The sequence below is a fragment of the Narcine bancroftii genome, chromosome 12 (genome assembly GCF_036971445.1).
Source record: "Narcine bancroftii isolate sNarBan1 chromosome 12, sNarBan1.hap1, whole genome shotgun sequence".
In the NCBI taxonomy this organism is placed as follows: Eukaryota; Metazoa; Chordata; class Chondrichthyes; order Torpediniformes; family Narcinidae; genus Narcine; species Narcine bancroftii.
The window spans coordinates 78,674,192-78,694,830 of record NC_091480.1 but is presented as its reverse complement, the minus strand read 5'-3'; the positions used below and the strand labels follow the sequence as shown (position 1 = coordinate 78,694,830).

At 42.9% G+C, this 20,639-nt stretch overlaps 1 protein-coding gene across 1 annotated transcript in view; it reads right to left on the bottom strand.

The window, feature by feature from the left end:
* The window catches only part of LOC138746666 (metabotropic glycine receptor-like), a 115,924-nt gene extending 96,776 nt beyond the window's left edge, over positions 1 to 19,148 (bottom strand). The window contains exon 1 of the mRNA XM_069904957.1: positions 18,322 to 19,148. Within this exon, the coding sequence (XP_069761058.1) occupies positions 18,322 to 19,148 (827 nt within the window). The remainder of the gene's footprint in view (positions 1 to 18,321) is intronic.
* Positions 19,149 to 20,639: the final 1,491 nt, after the last annotated feature.

Here is a 20,639-nt window from a genome sequence, read left to right as displayed (position 1 = left end):
CTGCTGTTGGAGAGCAGCAGCAATCATCAAGGATCCACATCACCCAGCATATGCTCTGTTCTCACTGCTGTCATCTGGAAAGAGGTAGAGGTGCCGCAAGACTCACCAGGTCCAGGAACAGCTGCAACCCTTTCAAACAGTGTATTTTAGATACATAACCAACTTTTTTGGACTTGAGACCTTCATCAAGGTATTTACTTCAACCATAGTGTCTGCAGACTTTCGTGGTTTACTCATTTAAGGACTCATACTTTTGCCCTTTATTGATTTTTCACAGTCTGTTTACATTTCTTTATTTGTTTACAATGTGTATGTTGAGTACACTTTTTTTTGCACTACCAGTAAGTGGTCATTCTGCGCCCACAGAAAAAAGAATCTCAGGGTTGTATGTGATGTTTTGTATGGATTCTGATGATAAATCTGAATATGAATCTGACTCTACCTGATACATTAGCTCTTTTTTTTCTCCCCATTGTTGCTGCCAGACCAGCTGACTATTTCCAGAGTTTTAATTTGTTTTATTTCAGGCTTTAACCATCTGTACTTTACTGTTTTATAAGCGTGGAATGGGTCCTTCAGCCCATCTGATCCGTGCTAAGCATTGGCATTCTGGGCCAAACCTATTTGCCTGCATTCCATCCACATCCATCTAATTCTTTCTATATATAAACCTGTGCAAATGTCTTCAAACATTATAATCACATCCACTTCCTCTGGCAGTTCATTCTAGATACCAATTGAATAAGGTGCCCGTCTGGATCCTCTTAAATTTCCCCCCTCTCACCATAAACTCTCCAGTTCTAGAATCATCTACCCTGGGAAAAAGACTGTGAGCACTCACTTTATCCCATCCCTCATGATTTTATAAACCTCTGACAAGTCACCTTTCAGTTTCCTTGCAGACACTCTTGTCTTTTGCACAGTAGAGAATGTCCTACAGTCAGTCAGAAGACATATTGTGTTATAAATGAAGATGTCTCTGTTGTGTGTGTGTGGAAGAAACATGGTCTCCCTGCCTGTCTGAAATGTGTGATTTGTGGGTGTTCACATATCCTCCCTGTCTGAAACTTATTCTGAAGTCACATCACCTGTCAATCAAGGGTGGACTCTGGCCACCCATTAGTACACACCTGCCGTTGTCTAATTTAAATTACCTTGGGTCATTATTGGCAAGAAGCACATATTAGGATGTATAAAACATAGGTGCATAGCACATTTCTTTCTCTCTTCCTCATGGTCAAAGTCCCGGATGATGCTCCGCGCCAGGCATCTATTGTGGACATCGCTGGAATTGATGCAGATAAGGCGTGCACTACATTGAAGCTGAGCTGTAGTTTGTGATAGATCAAGTGAGTGTAAGAGTCCCTGTTTTTAGTGCATGTACTCAAATGTGTGAGTGTGTCAAGTATAGGTTCATTATTGTCGGAGTCCAAACAAGGTCTGAGGTAAATGTCTATATCGTTGCTATTTTGGGAAGGGTTGTGGCTGTCATGTGACAGCCGTGCCTCCTACCGAGTCGGAGGACACACCAGCTGCCAATCAAGGTTTGGTTCCGCCACATCCATTAGTGCACACCTTGCTGTTGGTTCCATGTAAAATACCTGGACTGGACTCTCCACCTCCCTGTACTTGGCCTTGGGCCATTGGCTGTTGTAACCCTCCTGGCACTGAGCCATTTGTCCCTGCTAATGACCTGGGCTGGTACTATAAAAGTGCCATGTGTTCTTTGTTCTCTCTCTTTGCCAGCTTGGGACCACCTTGCTTCAACCCAGGCCTAGGAATATCAAAGGGTAATGGAGAAACTGTTGGTAAGATGTTAAAAGGGTTGGGAATGTTTAATTAGTATCCCTTGTAGCATGGAGCTGTGCCTGCACTGAGTCAAGGGGTGGTGGGACATTGTAGTGATTTTTCCCTGATTATTGTATGTACCAGTTCATTGTATGTGTGTGTATTTTGTTTTCACACCATTTTCCCTGTTTGTTATTATCCGCTATTTCCCATGGCTGCCGTAAAATATGTGTGTGCGCGCTGCATCAGTTACCGTTTTCCACACTTGCCTTCTGTAAATAAAATCCTTCCCTATCAAAACTGTGTTCAGAGTCCTTGTCTTTGAGGCCAACCAAACTTGTTTCCTCACTCACAACAGTTGCTTTAGTGAAATAATGATCGAGTACCATTTAACATTCTTCCCCTGTTTGTCTCCTGTTTGTTGATTAAAGTTATGTGTGATTGTAACACTAGTTTAAAAAAAAATTTAACTGGTCATTTTGGCCTACGTGTTCGTGCCACCCAATTTTCACCCATTAACCTATACCCCCAGTGCATTTTGAATGGGGGAGGAAACCGGGGACCCTATAGAAAACCCACGCAGACACGGGGAGAACCAACAAACCTCTTACAGCGTGGGACTTGAACCCCGGTCCAGTCTCGATCGTAGGCGCTGTCAAGGCTACACCAACCATGCTGCCCTTATCTCTGTGAACCCACTGAACTTGATACTCTTCCCAACATGACAGTCTCATATTCACTCTGTGGCTCTGTTGTGGGAAGTGGTGAGGAAATGTAGCTTGTGCATATCCACCACACTTCCTTGAATTGAATGCAGAAAATTAATTTTCAATGATCTGTTCCACTTCATGGTTTTGTATGCTTGAAATAGACTTAAAATATTACAGGAAATCATATAAATATGTTGTACCTTTTTTAAAAAAAACTATGTGATAGGAAAATTTTAAGGTGATTTTTGTGATCAGTAGCCCAAAATCCATAAAATACACCCAAAAATGTTCAGGAAGCAAAATCTTTATTGTCCAGTGTAATTGGAGATATAGCTTTAATTTTATTTGAAGTGCTGTCTTCTGGCTGTATTCTTTGATATATTAATCATATAAAAAGATTAAACAGAAAATGTTTGCTGCAGGAGCAATGTTACAAGTTAAAACTGGGATTAATTAGATGTGGGAGCCATGGGCTTGTGGTGTAATGCCTGTGATTGGATATTGGTCCACCACCTTGTTACAATAACCATGAAAGCAATAAGTAGAAGATCCATAAGAACTAATAACTTGAACAAAAACCACAGGGATGTTGATGTTCACCACACAAGTCCTGCTGACTCTCTCATTATAACTTCCAGCTGCATTTAGAATATCCCAAATGTCTTGCCTCCACTTGAGTAAAGAAACATTTCCTTTTCAGTCTACTTTTAATCAATTTAAAATTATCTCATTCTTCCTACTACCTTGACCTAATTTGAAATATAACTCCATATTTAATGCAGTATTCCTCAATGAATTCTTCAATAACTTTCATTTCTACTTTTACAACAGCATATTGCGTTTCCTTTAAACTAAGTTACAGGGAAAGGTGAAGCAGATTTGGACTTTATTCCCTGGAGTGTAGAAGAATGAGGGGAGATTTGATAGAGGTATTTAAAAATTGAGGGGGATAGACAGAGTTCACGTAGGTGAGCTTTTTCCACTGAGGTACGGTGAGATACAAACCAAGGACATGGGTTAAAGATGAAAGGGGAAAAGTTTAGGGGGAACTTCTTCACACAGAGTGGTGGGAGTATGGAACAAGCTGCCAGCTGAAGTGGTGAATGTGGGGTCAATTTTAACATTTAAGAAGAATTTCGACAGGTACATGAATGGGAGAGGTATGGAGGGATATGGAATGGGTGCAGGTCAGTGGGACTCGGCAGAAAAATTGATTGGCCCAGAATTCAAGGGCTTATTTCTGAGTTGTAATGTTCTATGGTTATACAACATCTTTAAATTGTGAAACATGGCAAAGCACCTTTACAAAGCAAATCAAATTTAACATGGATCCACATAAGGACTTAAGACAACTGAATGTGGAGGCTTTAAAGAAAGCCTTGGAAGGAAGTGAAAGTAAGGTGGAGGTTTAGGATGGGAATTTGAAGAACATATATCGCTTTCTTTTTACCATTTGCTTCACTCCTCTGTGAAATAGCATGCAGTAGTCAATTTGTTGTACTGTACTCTGAGATATTGTTCACTGATCTGTACATTAGATGTTGTGGCATAACTTCCTAGAGCCCCACCATCTTGCTGTGTAGTTCCTAGATCCTGATGTTTTGCTGGATTGAGGATACATTGATGGAGCTCCCAACAGCTTCCATGAGGGCGAGATGTTAAAATGAAGCCATGTCTGTCCCCTGCAGGTTCTGTTCTGAATCAGAATCCGAAATTATTGTCATGAACAATTCATGAAATTGGGTGTTTTGCAACAGAATCATAGAGCAAACATCCATATTATAGACCATCTTATGACATTACTATTAAAAATAATAGTGCATGAAAAGTAAAGCAGTGTCTTTGGTTCATTGATCATTCAGGAATCTGATGGCAGAGGGGAAGAAGCTGTCCTTGTGCTGCTCGTCTTTAGGCTCCTGTACCTTTTTCCTGATGGTGGCAGAGTGAAGAGGGCGTGGCCTGGGTTGTGGGGGGCTTTGAGGATAGAGGCTGCTTTCTTAAGACACTGCCTCATGTAGATGTCCTTGATGGAATGAAGTCTGGTGCCTGTGATGTCGTAGGCCAAGTTAACAACCTTCTGGAGTTTATTCTTTTCCTGAGAATTGGCACATCCATACCAGGCAGAGATGCAAACAGCCAGAATGTGCTTCACGATGCACCTGTAGAAGTTTACAAGAGTCTACGGTGACATTCCAAATCTCCTCGGACACCTCACAAAGTATAGTGGCTGGCAAGCCTTCATTTGTGATTTGATCAACATGGAGGTTCTAGGACAGATCCTCGGAGATGTTGACACCCAGGAATTTGAAGTTCTTGACCCTCTCCATTACTGAGCCCTCAATGAGGACTGAATCATGTTCTCCTGAATTCCACAATCATCTCCTTGGTTTTGATTCAACAATCTGATCTATCTCCCTCGTGTATGCTTCCTCATTCCCATTTGTGGTTCTGCCGACAACTGTGGTGTCATCGGCAAACAGATACCATTGGTATCTGGCTACTCAGTCATGGGTGTATAATGAGTACAGAGGTGGGTAAATACACATCCTTGGGGATGTGCCTGTGTTGATAATCAATGAGGAAGAGATGCTGTTTCCAATTGGTACTGACTGTGGTCTTCCGATGAGAAAGTCAAGGATCCAGTTGCAGAGTGGGGTACAGAGGCTAGAGTTTGTTGCTTCATGACCAGCAATGAGGGAATAATGGTATTGAAGGCCAAGCTGTAGTCGAATTGATGTTTTCAAGGTGATCCAGAGCTGAGTGGAGAGCCAGAGATATTGCATCTGCTGTGGAGCGATTGAGACAATAGATGGATTACAGCGGGTCCAGGTCTTTGCTTAGGTATGTGTTAGTTCTGGCCATGACCAGCCTCTCAGAGCATTTCATCACAGTATAATATGGTTCTATCAACCACATTTCAAAATAAGCTTGGTGGAAGGAAAAGTTTTAAAAAAAAGACAAATTGAGGCAGTGTCTGTGGTTCATTATTCATTCAGAAATCTGATGGCAGCGGGGAAGAAGCTGTCCTTTTGCCGTTGAATGGTCATCTTCAGGCTCCTGTACCTTTTCCCCAATGGTAGCAGAGTGAAGAGGGTCCTTGAGGATAGAGGCTGCTTTCTTAAGACCCCGCCTTCTTTAACACCTATTTTAACAACAGTTGAATTGACACCAGTCTCTTGACCAAGTGTCTTCATCTCAACAAACTTCAAGGAAAAAGATAATCTGCTCCATATCACATTGTTGTGTGTGGGTGCATATTGTTATAATAATAATAATAATAACGCATCAATAAGTGGCTCACAGAAACTTTGGGATGTTAAAGAGTGCTGTGGAACTGGTGCACAACCTAGAATTGCTCTCACTGTGGTGTTATCCACCTGTGACTTGTCAGTAGGATAATCCCTAACATTAATTTCAACAAGCACCATTAGCATTTTCCCAGCAAGATATTACAAGGCTTGCAGTCACCAGTGATGCATTTGTTCTCGCTTCAACTGGTAATCTCAGGGGTCCAAAAGAAAGTGATTGGCTAATTTAATCTGAGCTTCGTATGGCCCGAACCTGCTGTGATGTTCTGGGGCAGTGGAGACGCAAATAGGGTTAGAATCGCTCCATCACCTGCTGCTCAGTGCAGCAGGTTAAAAAGTTCAAGTTTATATGCCATCTGATTGTACCCGTATAATTGGGTGAAACAGTGTTCTCTGGTCCACAGTGTGAAACAGTGCAAAAATACATATAGACATAATACACATACCTAAAAGTACTGTACATATATACATATGTCTAAAATAAATATTAATAAAGAGTGGAGTCTTGGAGAGTTGTTTTAGCAGTACATTAGAAAGTAGTGGATTAGAAAGGTTCATTCCCCTTATGGAGTTTGAGCATGGAACAGACTCCACTGAGGTGTACTCCATAGTCCAACAGCCATGCTGGATCTCCAGGCCCATTCAAGAATTTAGACAGGTACATGAGTAGGAAAGTTTTAAAGGGATAAGAGCAAAGCACAGGCAAAGGGGACCAGCTCTAGTGGACAACTTAGCTAGCATAAATGAGTTGGGCTGAAGGGCCTGTTTATGTGTTGTATACCTCTGACTATAATAGGGTCTGAGATTTTGTGCTGGATACTGACTAATACTAAATCACATTCAAGACATTTTTGCACAGTGTGCAAATGAATTTAATCTAAAACCTCATTGCGAACTGCAGCACGTTAAAGTCAAATCAGTCATCTTTTAATGGAGGTGACTGTCAGCCTCACTCCCCCTGCTCTGCTCTAGATGAGTCTTCTGGCTGTTGCACTTTGTCACGTAGGTTTCCAAATATATCCTTGGTTTTCCATGCTTATGAATAACCTATGCTTGATGGTTGGCAGGCGTGTGGAGTGACATCACTTAACAAAATTAATGTGTTTAAACCAAGATGACAACATTACCAAGATACACATAATCAAGATAGACCAGGGCAGCTTCTGCATTACTTTAAGGGAACTGACAGCATTTGGATGATAGTCATTTGTGTCAGAGGGTCCCCTTCACCATCATTTTTCTCCTATTGGTTCCTGCCACGACTGGAATTGTTCAGTGTCCTCTCCATCCTGACCACCACCCCAAGTACTTCAACCAACACCACCCACCTAATCCCAGCCCCAGTGTTCCTCCTGAAGCCTACATCAAGCCGTAAACCCAGCCTTGGCGGTCCCAGTAAGACTCTTGAATTCTTCCACCACTGCCCACCAAATGGTGAACTCAACCCTTGATCATCTGAACCTCTCAAGTTGAGATAAAATTCAAGTCAAGTTTCTTGTCATCTGAGGGCACAAGTTCAACCTGACAAAACAACGGTCTCCGGTCCTCGGTGCAAAATGCGCGGACATACAATCAGACGTAACACGCATACAGACAAACAATACATATGCAGGACGAGTATTCAAACATACAAATAAATAAATAAATAGGCATTGTTTCATGAATATGAGAGTCTCAGGTAGTTAGTGTGAGCAGTTCCTTTGGTCGTTCAGTATTCTCACTAGCCACGCCTCAACACGTCTCAACTTGGATAACAAAATAGTTAGCACAGTTAGTAATTTTGCAGATACACCAACAGCGTAGACAGGAAGAAGGTTAACCAAGCTTATACATTTCCAATTATCTGAAAATTGTTTTACCAAAATTCTCAATTACCCGAATTTTAATCCATGATGTCACAAGTTGAAACAAGTTGAATTTTTTTTACCCATTGGGCTTAAGTGAGGCTCTGACGCACTGTTAGCGCCATTTTGAATCAACAGAACTCTCGTGTTCTGTTTGAAGATATAGCTGCAAGGGCAAAAGGTCTACATCTAGCACTGAAGAGGACTTGGGTGTGCCTATAGACAATACTGTGAACATGTGTGATGGACTTATTGATGCATGAAAGCAGCAGGCATTCAAAACCGAACAGAATCAAAGACCAACTGCTGAGACAAAAAACATTGTTAGAGGCAGGTGACACTGGAGGAAACAATGGAAAAGAACCATTGCACACAAATTTTAGTGTTGGTTGCTGCATTTTGTAAGCAGAGATCATGTTTTTTTAAATAAGAATTAAACATTATTTCATGCTTGAAAAACATTGTTGTTATTTGTTGTCGTTTAATCGCGGGTACAAGTATTTTGCTGATGTTATTGGTCTGCTTAAAGAAATTTCTCAATTATCTGAAAAATCCGGATAACTGATATATGTCAGGTCCCAAGCATTTTGGATAATCAGAAACACACTGTAATAGCATCAGGAATCTGGGAAATAGGCCAATGAATGGCAGCTAGGTGTTGCACTTTGGAGATTAAACTATGGGAAAACTTGCATGATGAATGGGGTGGCCCTACAGTGAGTTGTAGAACAACTCATGGTACATAGTTCCATGAAAATGGAGACACAAGTGGATAGGTTGATGGTCAATGTGTTTGATACACTTGGGTTCACCAGTCAGGGCAATGAGTCCAGAAAAAAACCCCAGAAATTGTGGAGGAACTCAACAGGTCTCGCAGCGTACAGGGAAAGGTATATAGCTGACATTTTGGGCCTGAGCCCTTCTTCAAGGTGTGAGTGAAAAGCAGGCAGGTGCCTGAATTATCAGGCTTGGGAGGGAAGAATGGGCAGGGGGAGGCGTACAGAACGACAGATAAAATGTATTCATTGGATATGGATGGGACACAGGAGAGAGGAAAGGTGAGAATTGACGGGGTGGGGGGGGAGGTGTTTGGGGCTCTGTGGAAGCAAATCTAGGCGAAAGGAGACAGAGGAAAAAGGGAAGAAAGAGAGAGAGAGAGAGGCAGAGCTAGAGGAAAGTAGACAGGGAAAGGTGGGTTGGGGGGGTGCTAACAGAGCCCAGAGAAATCAATATTAATGCCATCTGGTTAGAGGGTGCTAAGACAGAATATGAGATGTTGTTTCTCTCATTCCTCCTCAGTCTGGCAGTGCATGAGACCATGGACAGACATGTCAGCAAGGGAATGGGGCAGGGAATTGAAATAAGTGGCCACTGGGCGATCCATGCCATTACTGAGGTACTCAATTTGGCAATCTCCCAGTCTGTGTCCAGTCTCTCTGATTATAGAGAAGGTCACAACAGGAGCACCAGATGCAGTAGATGACACCTGCAGATTCACAAGTGAAGTGTTGCTTCACTTGGAAGGGCTGTTTGGGGTCCTGAATGATGTGCTGGAGGACGTGTAGGCACAGGTGGGGTATCTCCTGCGATCACAGGGATAGGTGACAAGAGGGCGATTGTTTCCTTAGAATTGGGACATGTCTTCTCAGAGGAAAGAGCCATAGGTGTAAACATCTCCAGTGACTTGTCTTGGCTCACTCACGAGAAGAAAGCATGCCAGCACCTCTACTTCCTCATTGACTGAATAGTTTTCTATGTTGTAAGAAATCATTCAGAAATATATATATGAGATTTTGGAGATGGTCTTGCAGTTAGTGGTTGTCAATAACTTAGGTATCATATAACATCCTGACTTAGAAATATAACACTGTAGTGTCCATTATCATTGGTTTTAATACCCATCACTGTACAAGTAACTTCAACAAATGATTGTATACAATCTGATATGCTGTAGCTTTGTCTTTCCACTCCGTCCTGATCCTCATAGGCCAGGCTGCTGTTCATAGATTTCAGCTCAGCTCTTAATGTGAGCATTCCCCAGAGGCTGGTGGAGAAACAGTCTTTGATGGAACTCAACACCCTCCCTGTAACTGGATTCTGGACTTCCAAACAGAAAGACCACAACCTGTCTGGGTCATAGTAGAATGTCAAGCACCGTCACGCTGAGTGCAGGGGTACCACAGGGCTATGTGCTCAGTCCGTTTCTGTTCATGGTACTGAACCATGATTGCATTGCCAGATCCATCTCCCACAGTGTCATCAAGTTTACAGATGTACAGTCATTGGCCCTCATCAACAAAATGATGATGAGAAAAGAGGTGGAAAATCTCGTGATATGGTGCAAGAATAACAACAGAATCTCAATGTGGACAAGATGAAGGAAATGATTGTGGACTTCAAGAGGACCAGGAATGACCACACTCCAGTACGCATCAATAACTCAGTCGTGGAAAGACTAGAGTGCACCCAGTTCCTTGGAGTCCACTTACAAGTGCCATATTATGGACATATAACATCTCCTGACTTGTCAGGAAAGCTCGACAGTGACTGCATTTCCTGAGAAGAATGAAGTGGACAAGGCTACCAGCCACCATCATGTCAACTTTCGGCAGGAAATGTATCGAGTGTGCTACGGTTTCTGTAGAGAATTCGATTAGAGGTCAATCCATAGGACCATAAGAGTGGCAGAGAGGATCACTAGCATCTCCCTCCCACCCTTCGTGATCTACTGGGATCATTATCTGAAGAGTGCACTCAAAATCATTGAGGATCCCTTCCACCCTGCACACATCTTTCGCTGCTCCCGTCGGGAAAGAGATACAGGAGTATCAGAGCCAGCACCACCAGGCTGAGGAACACTTCTCCCCACGAGCTGTGAGAATGCTGAACGACCAAAGGAACTGTTCACACTAACCTGATATTATTAAACATTATTTGTATGTATATTTGTCCTGTGTATATATTGTTTGTCTGTAGGTGTGTTATGTCTAATTGTGGGTCTGCATATCTTGCACCAAAGACTGGAGAATGCTGTTTTGTCAGGTTGTACTTGTGCAATCAGATGACAATAAACTTGGACTTGAACTTGAAAACTAGCTCAATTGCCCTGAAGAAAGGCCTATAAATGTTGTCCCTGTCAGCGATATCCATACCTCCTGGTGTGGAGTAGGAAATGGGCACTGCTGGATGTGTTGCCACTGTTGAAGTAGGTAGGAGAAACTTGATGCGGAGAGACTGGAAAACAATCAATGTTTTTCTTGAAGAAGCAACAGTTAAGGGAGACTTTTTAATCTTGTATGGGATTTTCACTGAGGAAACAGAAGGAAAAAAACGTAATGTAAAGGTAGTGACTAAAGAACCAGAGGGGAAATGAGAATCAGTTTTACAGGCTGTGGCAGGCACATAAGTGATGGAAGCAAATTCAGCCGCAACTTAAAAGAAGGAAATTGAATTGTTCTTGCAATAGATAAATCTGTAGGGCTCCAGGGGAAGTGTATGGTTTGGGATTAATCGAAAAGCCCTTTGCAACCAGAATAGGCAGGATACAGCACTCAGGACTGCTCCAGTAAACAGTGTGGTTTAACACATCACGGATTAGTCACAGAAAATTGCCGCCTGCTTTATTTCCATGAGGCACACAGTAACGTTGAAGCAGCTGTGCATGTGTCACATACTGCCAGAAAATGTCTGGCCTGTCAACCTATCAACTCTTTTGATAAGTTTAAAGAAATAACAAATGACCATCTAAGAATTATTTTTATCAATTAAATATGGTGAACTATGGATTGAAGACAGTTCAATAAAGTCACTTCAGTATATTTAAAATCATATAGAATATTTCATCACAGCAAACAGACCCTTTGACCCCTATAGTCTGTGACAAACTGTTATTCTGCCTAGTCTCACTGACCTACACCCATTGCATATCCCTCCCATCCATGTACCTGTCCAAATTTTTCTTAAATGTTAACATTGAGCTTGCATTCACCACTTCAGCTGGCAGATCGTTCCATACTCCCATCACTCTCTGTGTGAAGAAATCCACCCCTTCCTAGTGTTCCCCCTAAACATATTTATTTATGATTCAAAAACATAAAAAGCTGGAGAAACTCAGTGGGTCAAACAATGTCCTTTATGTAGCAAAGGTAAAAATACATAACCGATGTTTCAGGCTTGAGGCGTTCATCAAGATATGAGAGAATGTCGCCAGGCATCTGAACAAAAAGATGGTGGGAAGGGGGAGTGGCAAAAGCAGGAGATGATGGATGGAGAAGGGAAGGCAGTGATCATGGGGAGGAGGGATGGGTAGAGGGGGAAGGGAGGGGAGAACTGGAAAGACTGGAAAGGGGGAGGGAAAAGAAAAGGCGAGCAAGTTTAGCAGAAAGCAGAGAAGTCGATAGCTGGAGTGTTCCCAGATAGAAAATCAGGTGTTGTTCCTCCAATGTGTGGGTGGTCAGGATGGGATAGTACATGAGGCCATGGACAGACAGGTGAGTGTAGGAGTGTGACTCAGAATTGAAATGGTTGGCTGCAGATGAAGGATGGATTACCCTCCATCCCTGATCGACCCTTGCTCCGCAACTTTGTGACCACATCATGTACTGTCAAGTTAGCAAAGCTCAATAAAATGCAGAGCAAAGCCCTCTCTATTCTGCTTCCAGCTCAGACTTTACCAGTGTGTCATCACTATTTCCCATTGCAGAATGTCAATGCAACTGCAAATGGTAGTGGTGTGCTGTGGAACATAATTAGGACATCAGAAGCATTTCATGTAAAGTCCTTGCAATCAGCAGGAGAAGAAAAATCCCTCTTTCATTTGGAATATATGTGCAGTCGAAATAAACAGTCGGGGCTAGCTCCAAACCTCTCAGTCTCCTCACTCAAATTGTCTTCTTGACTTTGTGAATTTGGCAACAATTTACATTTTCACACCATTTTCGACATGGAAAAGTTAGCCCAAGAGCTTCTTGAGAGTTGAGCCAATCAAAAACTGGCACCAAGCTCAAAAACAATAGCTAATTGATTTGAAAATGTCAGTTACAAGGGAACTTTGAAGGAGTAAGACGGATAAGAGATTTGGGGAAGAATTTCAGAGATTGAATTATAATAACAATGGCTGTTGAACCCAACCCTGGAAGAACAACTAGTATGATTCCCCAATTAAGATTTATCTTTGGAGTTAGCTTTATTTTCAGATTGACACTATTTTTGCCTGCAGAATAATAGATTCTGCTTGAGTGCCTCCACCTTTTTCTGATGGTATAAATAGGTTTGCTTCTGTCATTTGCTATGGTCATCTGATGGCTAATGGCCTGGTGGATGTTTGCTGGAATGTGGGTGAACATTCAGTCCATCATGTCCCTGCCAGCTCTTTCCAAAACTGTTACAGAACAGAGCATATTAAAGAAATTGACCAATTTTTTTTTTTAGAGTTTTGTTTTCTGGAGGTACCAAAGGTTTGGAAAATGATGTTAAACTCTCACTTGATCCATGCTCTTAGGATTCCACTCAAAGTTTATGAGCCCCCTTCCCTGTGAAGCAGTCAAGTTTAGTTGGTTTCTTCTGTACTTCTCTCCCACCGATGACATTAAAAAAAACATAAAAATATTTTATGATTTCAGTCCGTGGCCCTCTTAAATGAGACCACATCCACTCTCTCAGGTAAATGAGTTCATGACACTATTCAACAAAGAGCAAAGGAGTTTTCTCTGGTACCCTGGCCAATATTTATCCCTCATTCAGTGTTATTGCAGAAACAGATTATTTGATCATTACCACTTTGCTGTGTGTGGGCGCTGCTTTGTGTAAATTGGCCACGGTACTTCCGAACATGACAACACTAACAGCATTTCAAAAATATTGGTTGTCTGCGGCATACGTTAAGAGGGGCACCAAAGGTGCATGAGAAATGCAGTATTCCCACCCTCTTCTTTTAGCAAGCAGTGTGAAATGTTCAGTGATTGGGGGTTGCGGTCGCAAAATTTAAAAAGAAGGTTCTGGCAATATATCTTTCCCACAGCAGCAATATATCTTCTCCCACACAGAAAAATTATAGCAGCGCTGCCTGCAAACATCTCTGAACAATTATTAAATTCATCTCTGCAAATGACCTCAGTAGCAATTAGGACACCTTCATTAATTAATTATAAAAATTACTTTGATGTGAGAGTGAGTGATTCATCTATCCATAGATAAGTTGGTGCCTGGAGTGACAATTCAGACTCTCAGCTGCCTGCAGTTTGGATACTACAGGATTGAGAGACATGAGTGAATGAAACCGCCTTTGGATCCTACTGAACAGAGTCACCAACATCACGTTCCAGCCTCATTCTTGTTAAATTTGGGTTTTCCAATCTGTTTCTATTGGTTTGAAAAATGTTCATTTTTAAAATATTTTGTGGCATCTTTATCAAATGTATAACTACAAAAAATGTTGGAAATCTGCAGGGCAAGATGGGAACAAGATTTAAATATATCAATAAATTTAGCAAAATTTATGTAAAGTTATGTCTAGTACAATTAATGTAAGATATAGATTGCTTCATTATAATTTTTTGCATCATTTATATATTGCACCTCAGAAATTGAATAGATGAAAATCGAACACATTGGATCAATGTTTTAGATGTGATGAAGATATCGGAACTTTCCTTCATTCTACATGATTTTGTTCAACCTTTTTGGACCTCTATTAGTATGTTTTTGCAACAGGTTTTATTTTAGTGGGGGGTAAAAGGGGTTGGCAGTGAGGGTTTAGTTAGAGTTTAGATGGGGTTCTTTTGTAGTGTTTTTTAAAAATAAATCAACATGTATTTAATCAATAACTTTGTAACAATGTGATGTATGTTTTTTCTTTATTTGTTATATATGTGTTGATCTTAAATAAAATATTTTTAATAAAGAAATTTGCAGGGCAGGTAGTAGGCGTAGGTAAATTGGTGTATACCCACTCCTTCCCACAAAAGACTTAACGACTTGCACATGTGTGTTGTGTGTGTCTCTATTCTGCCTCTTCAAACGTAGTCACTTTAAATTCCCAGAGGAGGCAGGTGGGTGCAGGAAGCATGACCTAGCCTAATTGAAACTAAAAAAATAAGAACAAGAAGAGGCCATTTGGCCACCCAGGCCTGCCTCGCCATTCAATACCCTCGCCCCCAATCCTCCAGTTCAATGTCATATTCTTCTTCCCACACTTCTTGATGGCCTCCAGTGTATAGAAACCTGGTCATCTTTAGAAATATACCCTTTGATTTGACCCCCATTTTTCTGTGATTGAGAATTCCACAGGTTCACCACTTAATGATTTCTTTTCAATTTATTTCTAATCGCCCCATATCCTGAGAATGAAGCTCCTAGTTGTATATTTCTCAGCCAGGGGGTAATATCTTTCTTGCACCTAGCCCATTCAGAATTTTATATGGTTTGATAAGATGTCATCTTGTTCTTGTATGTGAATGTTCTGTCATTCCAGGAACTAGTTGATTAACCTTTCAAGGAACTCTAACTTATCTTGAAGTCTCTGCAGACTTCTCACAGCACACAAGCCTACTCTAATTTGTAATGCATCCAGTCTTTAATGGGATATTTAATTAATGTGAGAACATCAGAAATGGGAGCAGGAGTCGGCCATCTGGCCCATCAAGCCTGCTCCACCATTCAATGAGATCAAGGCTGATCTGATGAGAGGTTCATCTCCACCTACCTGCCTTTTCTCCATATCCCTTAATTCCCCTACTATATAAAAATCTATTTAACCTTGTCATAAATATACTTACTACTCACCACCCTGTGGGAAAAGCAGTTCCTCCTCATCTCCATCCTAAATCTATGAGCATGGATCTTGAAGCAATGTCCCCTAGCTCTAATGCCCCCCACCCCCACCACCACCAATGGAAACAACATACCTATGCTTTTCATAATTTTACATTTTTTTGTAAAATCCCCTCTCATTCCTCTAAATTCCACCAAGTACATTCGCAGTTGACTCAATCTCTCCTATAGGACAACCCCTTCATTCCTGTAATCCACCTGGTGAACCTCCTCTGCACTGCCTCCAAAGCCAGTACATCCTTCCTCAAGTTAGGAGACCAAAACTGCATGCTGTACACCAGATCTGGCCTCACCAGTACCTTGAACAGTTGCAGCATAACCTCCCTGCTCCTAAATTCAATCCCTCTAGCAATGAAGGCTAACATTCCATTTGCCTTCTGATAGCCGGCTGTAGCTGCAAACCAAGCTCTTTCAATTCATGCACAAGCACTCCCAAGTCCTTCTGCGCAGCAGCATGCTGCAATCACTTGCCTTTTAAATAAGAATGTGATCTTCCATTTTTCCTTCCAAAGTGGATAACCTCACATTTACCAACATTGTACTCCCATTTGCCAGACCCTTGCCCACTCACTAAACCTATCAATGTCTTTCTGCAGACTCTCAGTATCCTCTGCCCAATTTGCCTTTCCACTCAATTTACTGACATCAGCAAACTTTGACACACTACACTCTGGTCCCTTCTTCCAGATCATTAATGTATATCATGAACAGTTGAGGGACCAGCACTGACCCTTGCAGCACCCAGCTCACCACCTGTACCCAACGCTCTGCTTTCTATTGGTTAACCAATCCTCTATCCATAAGGATCTTATCCCAACTCTATCCATCCTTATCTTATGTATAAGTATTTTATGTGGCATCTTATCAAACATCTTCTGGAAATCCAGGTAAATGACATCCGTTTGCTGCCCTCTATCTACTGTGCTCATTATATCCACAAAGAACTCCAGTAAGTTTGTCAATCAGGACCTGCCTTAGCTGAATCCATGCCGTCTCTGCCTGATGGATCCATTTCACTTCAGGTGCCTCGCTATTTCTTCTTTAATGATACTTCAAGCATTTTTCCAACTACAGATGTTAGGATAACTGGCCTATAGTTCCCTTTTAAGCCTTTTGCCTATATCCTTTTTGAATAGTGCTTTTGACATTCATGGTCTTTCAATCCATCGGGACCTGCTCAGAGTCCAGAGAATTTTGATAAATTATCACCAAAGCCTCTATTATAGCTTCTGCCATTTATTTCACTGCCCTGGATGCATTCCATCAGGACCAGGGGAATTATCTATCTTTAGACCCACAAGTTTTCTCAGTATGACCTCTTCAGTGATAGGATCCACCTCCCATCACATCCATAATATCTGTCTTTAGCACGTAGGTTGTGTCCTCCACCATGAAGACTGACAGAAAACATTCATTCAAAGCCTCATTACCCAATATCATTTTCCCCCTTCTCATCCTCCGAGGGATCAATCTTCACTTTAGCCACCCTTTTGTGCTTATATAATTATAAAAACTTTTACTGTCTCTTTGCTAATCATTTTTTCATTATCTTCCTTCCCTCTCTGTCCACATTGTGGTTCTTTGTTGCTTTTTAAAGTTTTCCCACTCCCCATAACAGCTATTCCATCTTTACATGCCTTAACCAGGGATGTGTGGCTCTGGATTTGAAAGGTTGAAGGACGGACTAGCTGATGTGTTTAAGATGTAAATTTCAAGAAACATATTTCTTTAGTGAAAGAAATTTAACATTGGAACTGACAGATTCAGGAATTAAATAAATCCATCCAACACCTGAGTGTGGAGAGCTCAAATGAAAGGTAATGGCTAAACTTTTATTCAGTAGGGGATCCAATGATCAAATGCTCATAAATGAGATCCAGATCAGTCATTTATTATTGAAAGTAGGACCAGGTTCCAGAGACAGTATGGTCTCCACCTCTTCTAATTCAATCCCTCGCTTGGCTTTTCAGCGTTCTTGTCAAACTTTTTTTAAAATTTCGAGGTGGGCGGTGCTCCGAAAAGCAGGAGAGAGCAATGGAAATGTATACATCCCTGGTGGTAATGTCATAAAGAAGAGGAGACGATTCATTTCAGTCGTCTGCATTATTTCACTGAAAGCTTGCAAACATAATTCGTGCCTTACAAAACATAACCTCAGGCAATGCATTTTGAAAGTGCAGTCTGTTTGGGGGAAGGGGGAATTGAATTGTCTCCCCGCTCAGTGAGTCAGGTGGACGCAAAATGATGAGGTACATCCACATTTTCACGATTTCCCCTTAGCACGGATACTTTTTTACAATTAAATAGGTCGTGAGCAATATGAATGGCGAAAGTTTGAGCATGCAACCATGTATTAAGTTTAGCGCCCTCCTATTATGTGAAGTTTTTAAGTGATTCGCAAACGCTTCTATCCCGGAAAGAATAAATGACGAGATGAAGTCGCTTGGAAGCGGCTATTTGCCACTGAGAGTTCTTTCATACCCCAGCATCGGAGACAGGGTCGAAGATGTCGCGAGTTAGCCAAAGTGGTGTGAAAGACGGAGCGATGACCAGAGGAGGATAAACGTGGGGAGGAAAAGTTAAAGCCTAAACAAATCCTGAAGCCTAAGATGAGCTGAAGTTGAACAGTAAAAACACAGAATTCCTGGAGGAATGACGCTGGGTTCCTCCAGCATCTCTGTGAAACTGAACTGAAAACGTTTTAAGGTCACATCTCATTTGAGAACCAGCCCCTAATAATATGTTGGCATTTATCGAATTGTTGAAGATGGTCCTTCTTTTCTGTGTGGGGCAGTACAATTCGACGCGAATGAACGAGTAAACCAAATAAGGCAAACTTACTTAAATTCGGGACTGAGGTCAGGTTTCAATCCATAGAACGAGGTAGACATGGTCACCATCCACTTGGGGACGAGTTTATCGCCCACACAGTCCAAGAAAGGTCTGGACCACTTCACGTGGCTTCTATCGATCATGTAGCTGTCTCCTTGGCTCCATTTGGGAGTGTCCAGAGTGTGAAGATCGTTGTTCAGGAGCCTCTTGTTGAGGCGAGGAATCTTTTGGTATTTCAGTGCGTGGAACCACTCTCCGTCCGATGTCTGGTTTCCCGCAGAGTGCGATGGGGAGACATCCTGGAGGAAGATCGCATCGCGCTCCCGGGTTGCGCGGAGCGCCAGCCGAGATTTGGAAGGGGTGGCTGGCACGTCCAGAGTCAGCAGCGCCCTGTAGATTTTGGGGTCTGCCTCGACGATGCTCCTCACGAGGGCATGGTACCACTCGATGTCATCCTTGACACTCGACTCCCGAATGTCATTGGTCTGGAAAACCAAGTTGAGAAAGTTGGTGGCGTGGACCATGGAGTCTACGGCGCCGTGGACTACGGGCTGAAGGCTGACGGCAGCCTCTCCTTTCACTCCCCTGATTTCGACCCGCCTGCTGCAGTTTACCTGCAGCAGCGTGGCAGGATCTCCAGTGTAGAGGAATCGGGTGGCCGCGTCCGAGGTCTCCGTGTCCAAATCGCCTCCAGGGGACCTGGCCAAGGCGGAGATCTGCGATTCATTCCAGTGCCTGGAGAGCCGGAGCTCGGAGCTGGGCTGACGGTCCTGAAGCCGGGCTAACCCGGCCACCAAGCCGAGGTGGAGGTAGGCAATCGCGCCCACCACGGCCATTCTCCGGGCTCAGGTCACGGTCCAAACTGCCCAGCTGTTAACCCCGGCGCCGACAGGCATTTATTGGCAAGGCTCGCTGACGGCCAAGTTGTCCGCCCGAGGTTTGGGCAAACTCTCGCAGTGGGGACAAGGCGCGGAGGGCTGGGATGGTCACGGCAGCCACTCGCCGGCTACTGGAACGTCTCCTCCGTCTCTCGTCGCTCCCATCGCCTCAGCCCACAACCGGAGTGGGCAACGTGTTGAGAAAGCCCTCTGTCTCTGCCCATCGCACTTTGCCACACCATGCCCTGTTAAAAATCATCCAAGCATCAAAAAGCGGGAAAGACCATTTCATCGGGGGCAATGGAAGGGAAAATAAAATCTCGGATTATTTAAAAAAAATTCTCAAATAGTGCAGCCTGGATGATGAAAGCAGAACGGTTTCCATGGCAACAGAAGACATGAAATCAACAAGCATGACCCATTCATGAGTCTCGGTGATTGACAGTCTCCTAAACCACCCCCGCTCCAGCTCGCCAGTCAGAAGCAGCAGCCCGGAGTCAACCCGGAGGCCCCATCCTGGCACTGTGTTCACATCAGCCCCATCTCTCCAGGTCTGGCATATTAGCCATCCTCACGGATGGAGAAGATTGGTGCTGGGAAGGTAACTGTCCCCATCCCATTTGCAGAGGGTGAGATTTGTCCGCTCGGCTGTTCACGTTTGCATCCAGCACAGGCAAGCCAGTTCTCCACGCTTCTCCCCAATCCGAAACGTTGACCCGTTCTCTCCATGGATGCTGCCTGACCCAAGTCCCAGTTGATGGTCAGCCGATTGCACCAGTGCAACCCGACGAAACAGGGTTCTCCGGTCCTCGGTGCAAAACACACAGACACACAACCAGATATGACACACACACAGTCTAAAAATACACGTGCAGGACAAGTATTCATACATACAAATAAATAAACATTGTTTCATAAATATGAGAGTCTCGGATGGTCAGTGTGAGCAGTTCCTTTGGTCGTTCAGCAGTCTCACTGCCCGTGGGGAAGAAGCTGTTCCTCAGCCTGGTGCTACTGGCCCTGATCCCCCTGCATCTCTTCCTCGGACGGGAGTAGCTGAAAGATGCTGTGTGCATGAAACTTTTGTTAGGCAACATTTGGAGTATTGAGTATGCTTCTGGTCATTGCATTATTCGGGAAGGATGTGAACGTTTTGGAGAGGGTGCAGAAGGGGATCACCAGGATGTTGTCTGGATTGGAGAGTATTTGCGATCAGAACAGGTCAGACAAACTGAGGTTGTTTTCCTTGCAGCACTGGATGGTGAGGGGCAACCTGATAGAAGTGTATATGAGAGGCAGAGATAGGGAGGACAGTCAGAGTCTTTTTCACAGTGTGGAAGTGCCAAAAGCTAGAAGGCATGGATTTAAAGTAGGGGGGGGGGGGGGTTTAAAGGGCATTTGAAAGTTTTCTTTAATGTATACACAATGTCTTAAATGTCTGGATTGCAC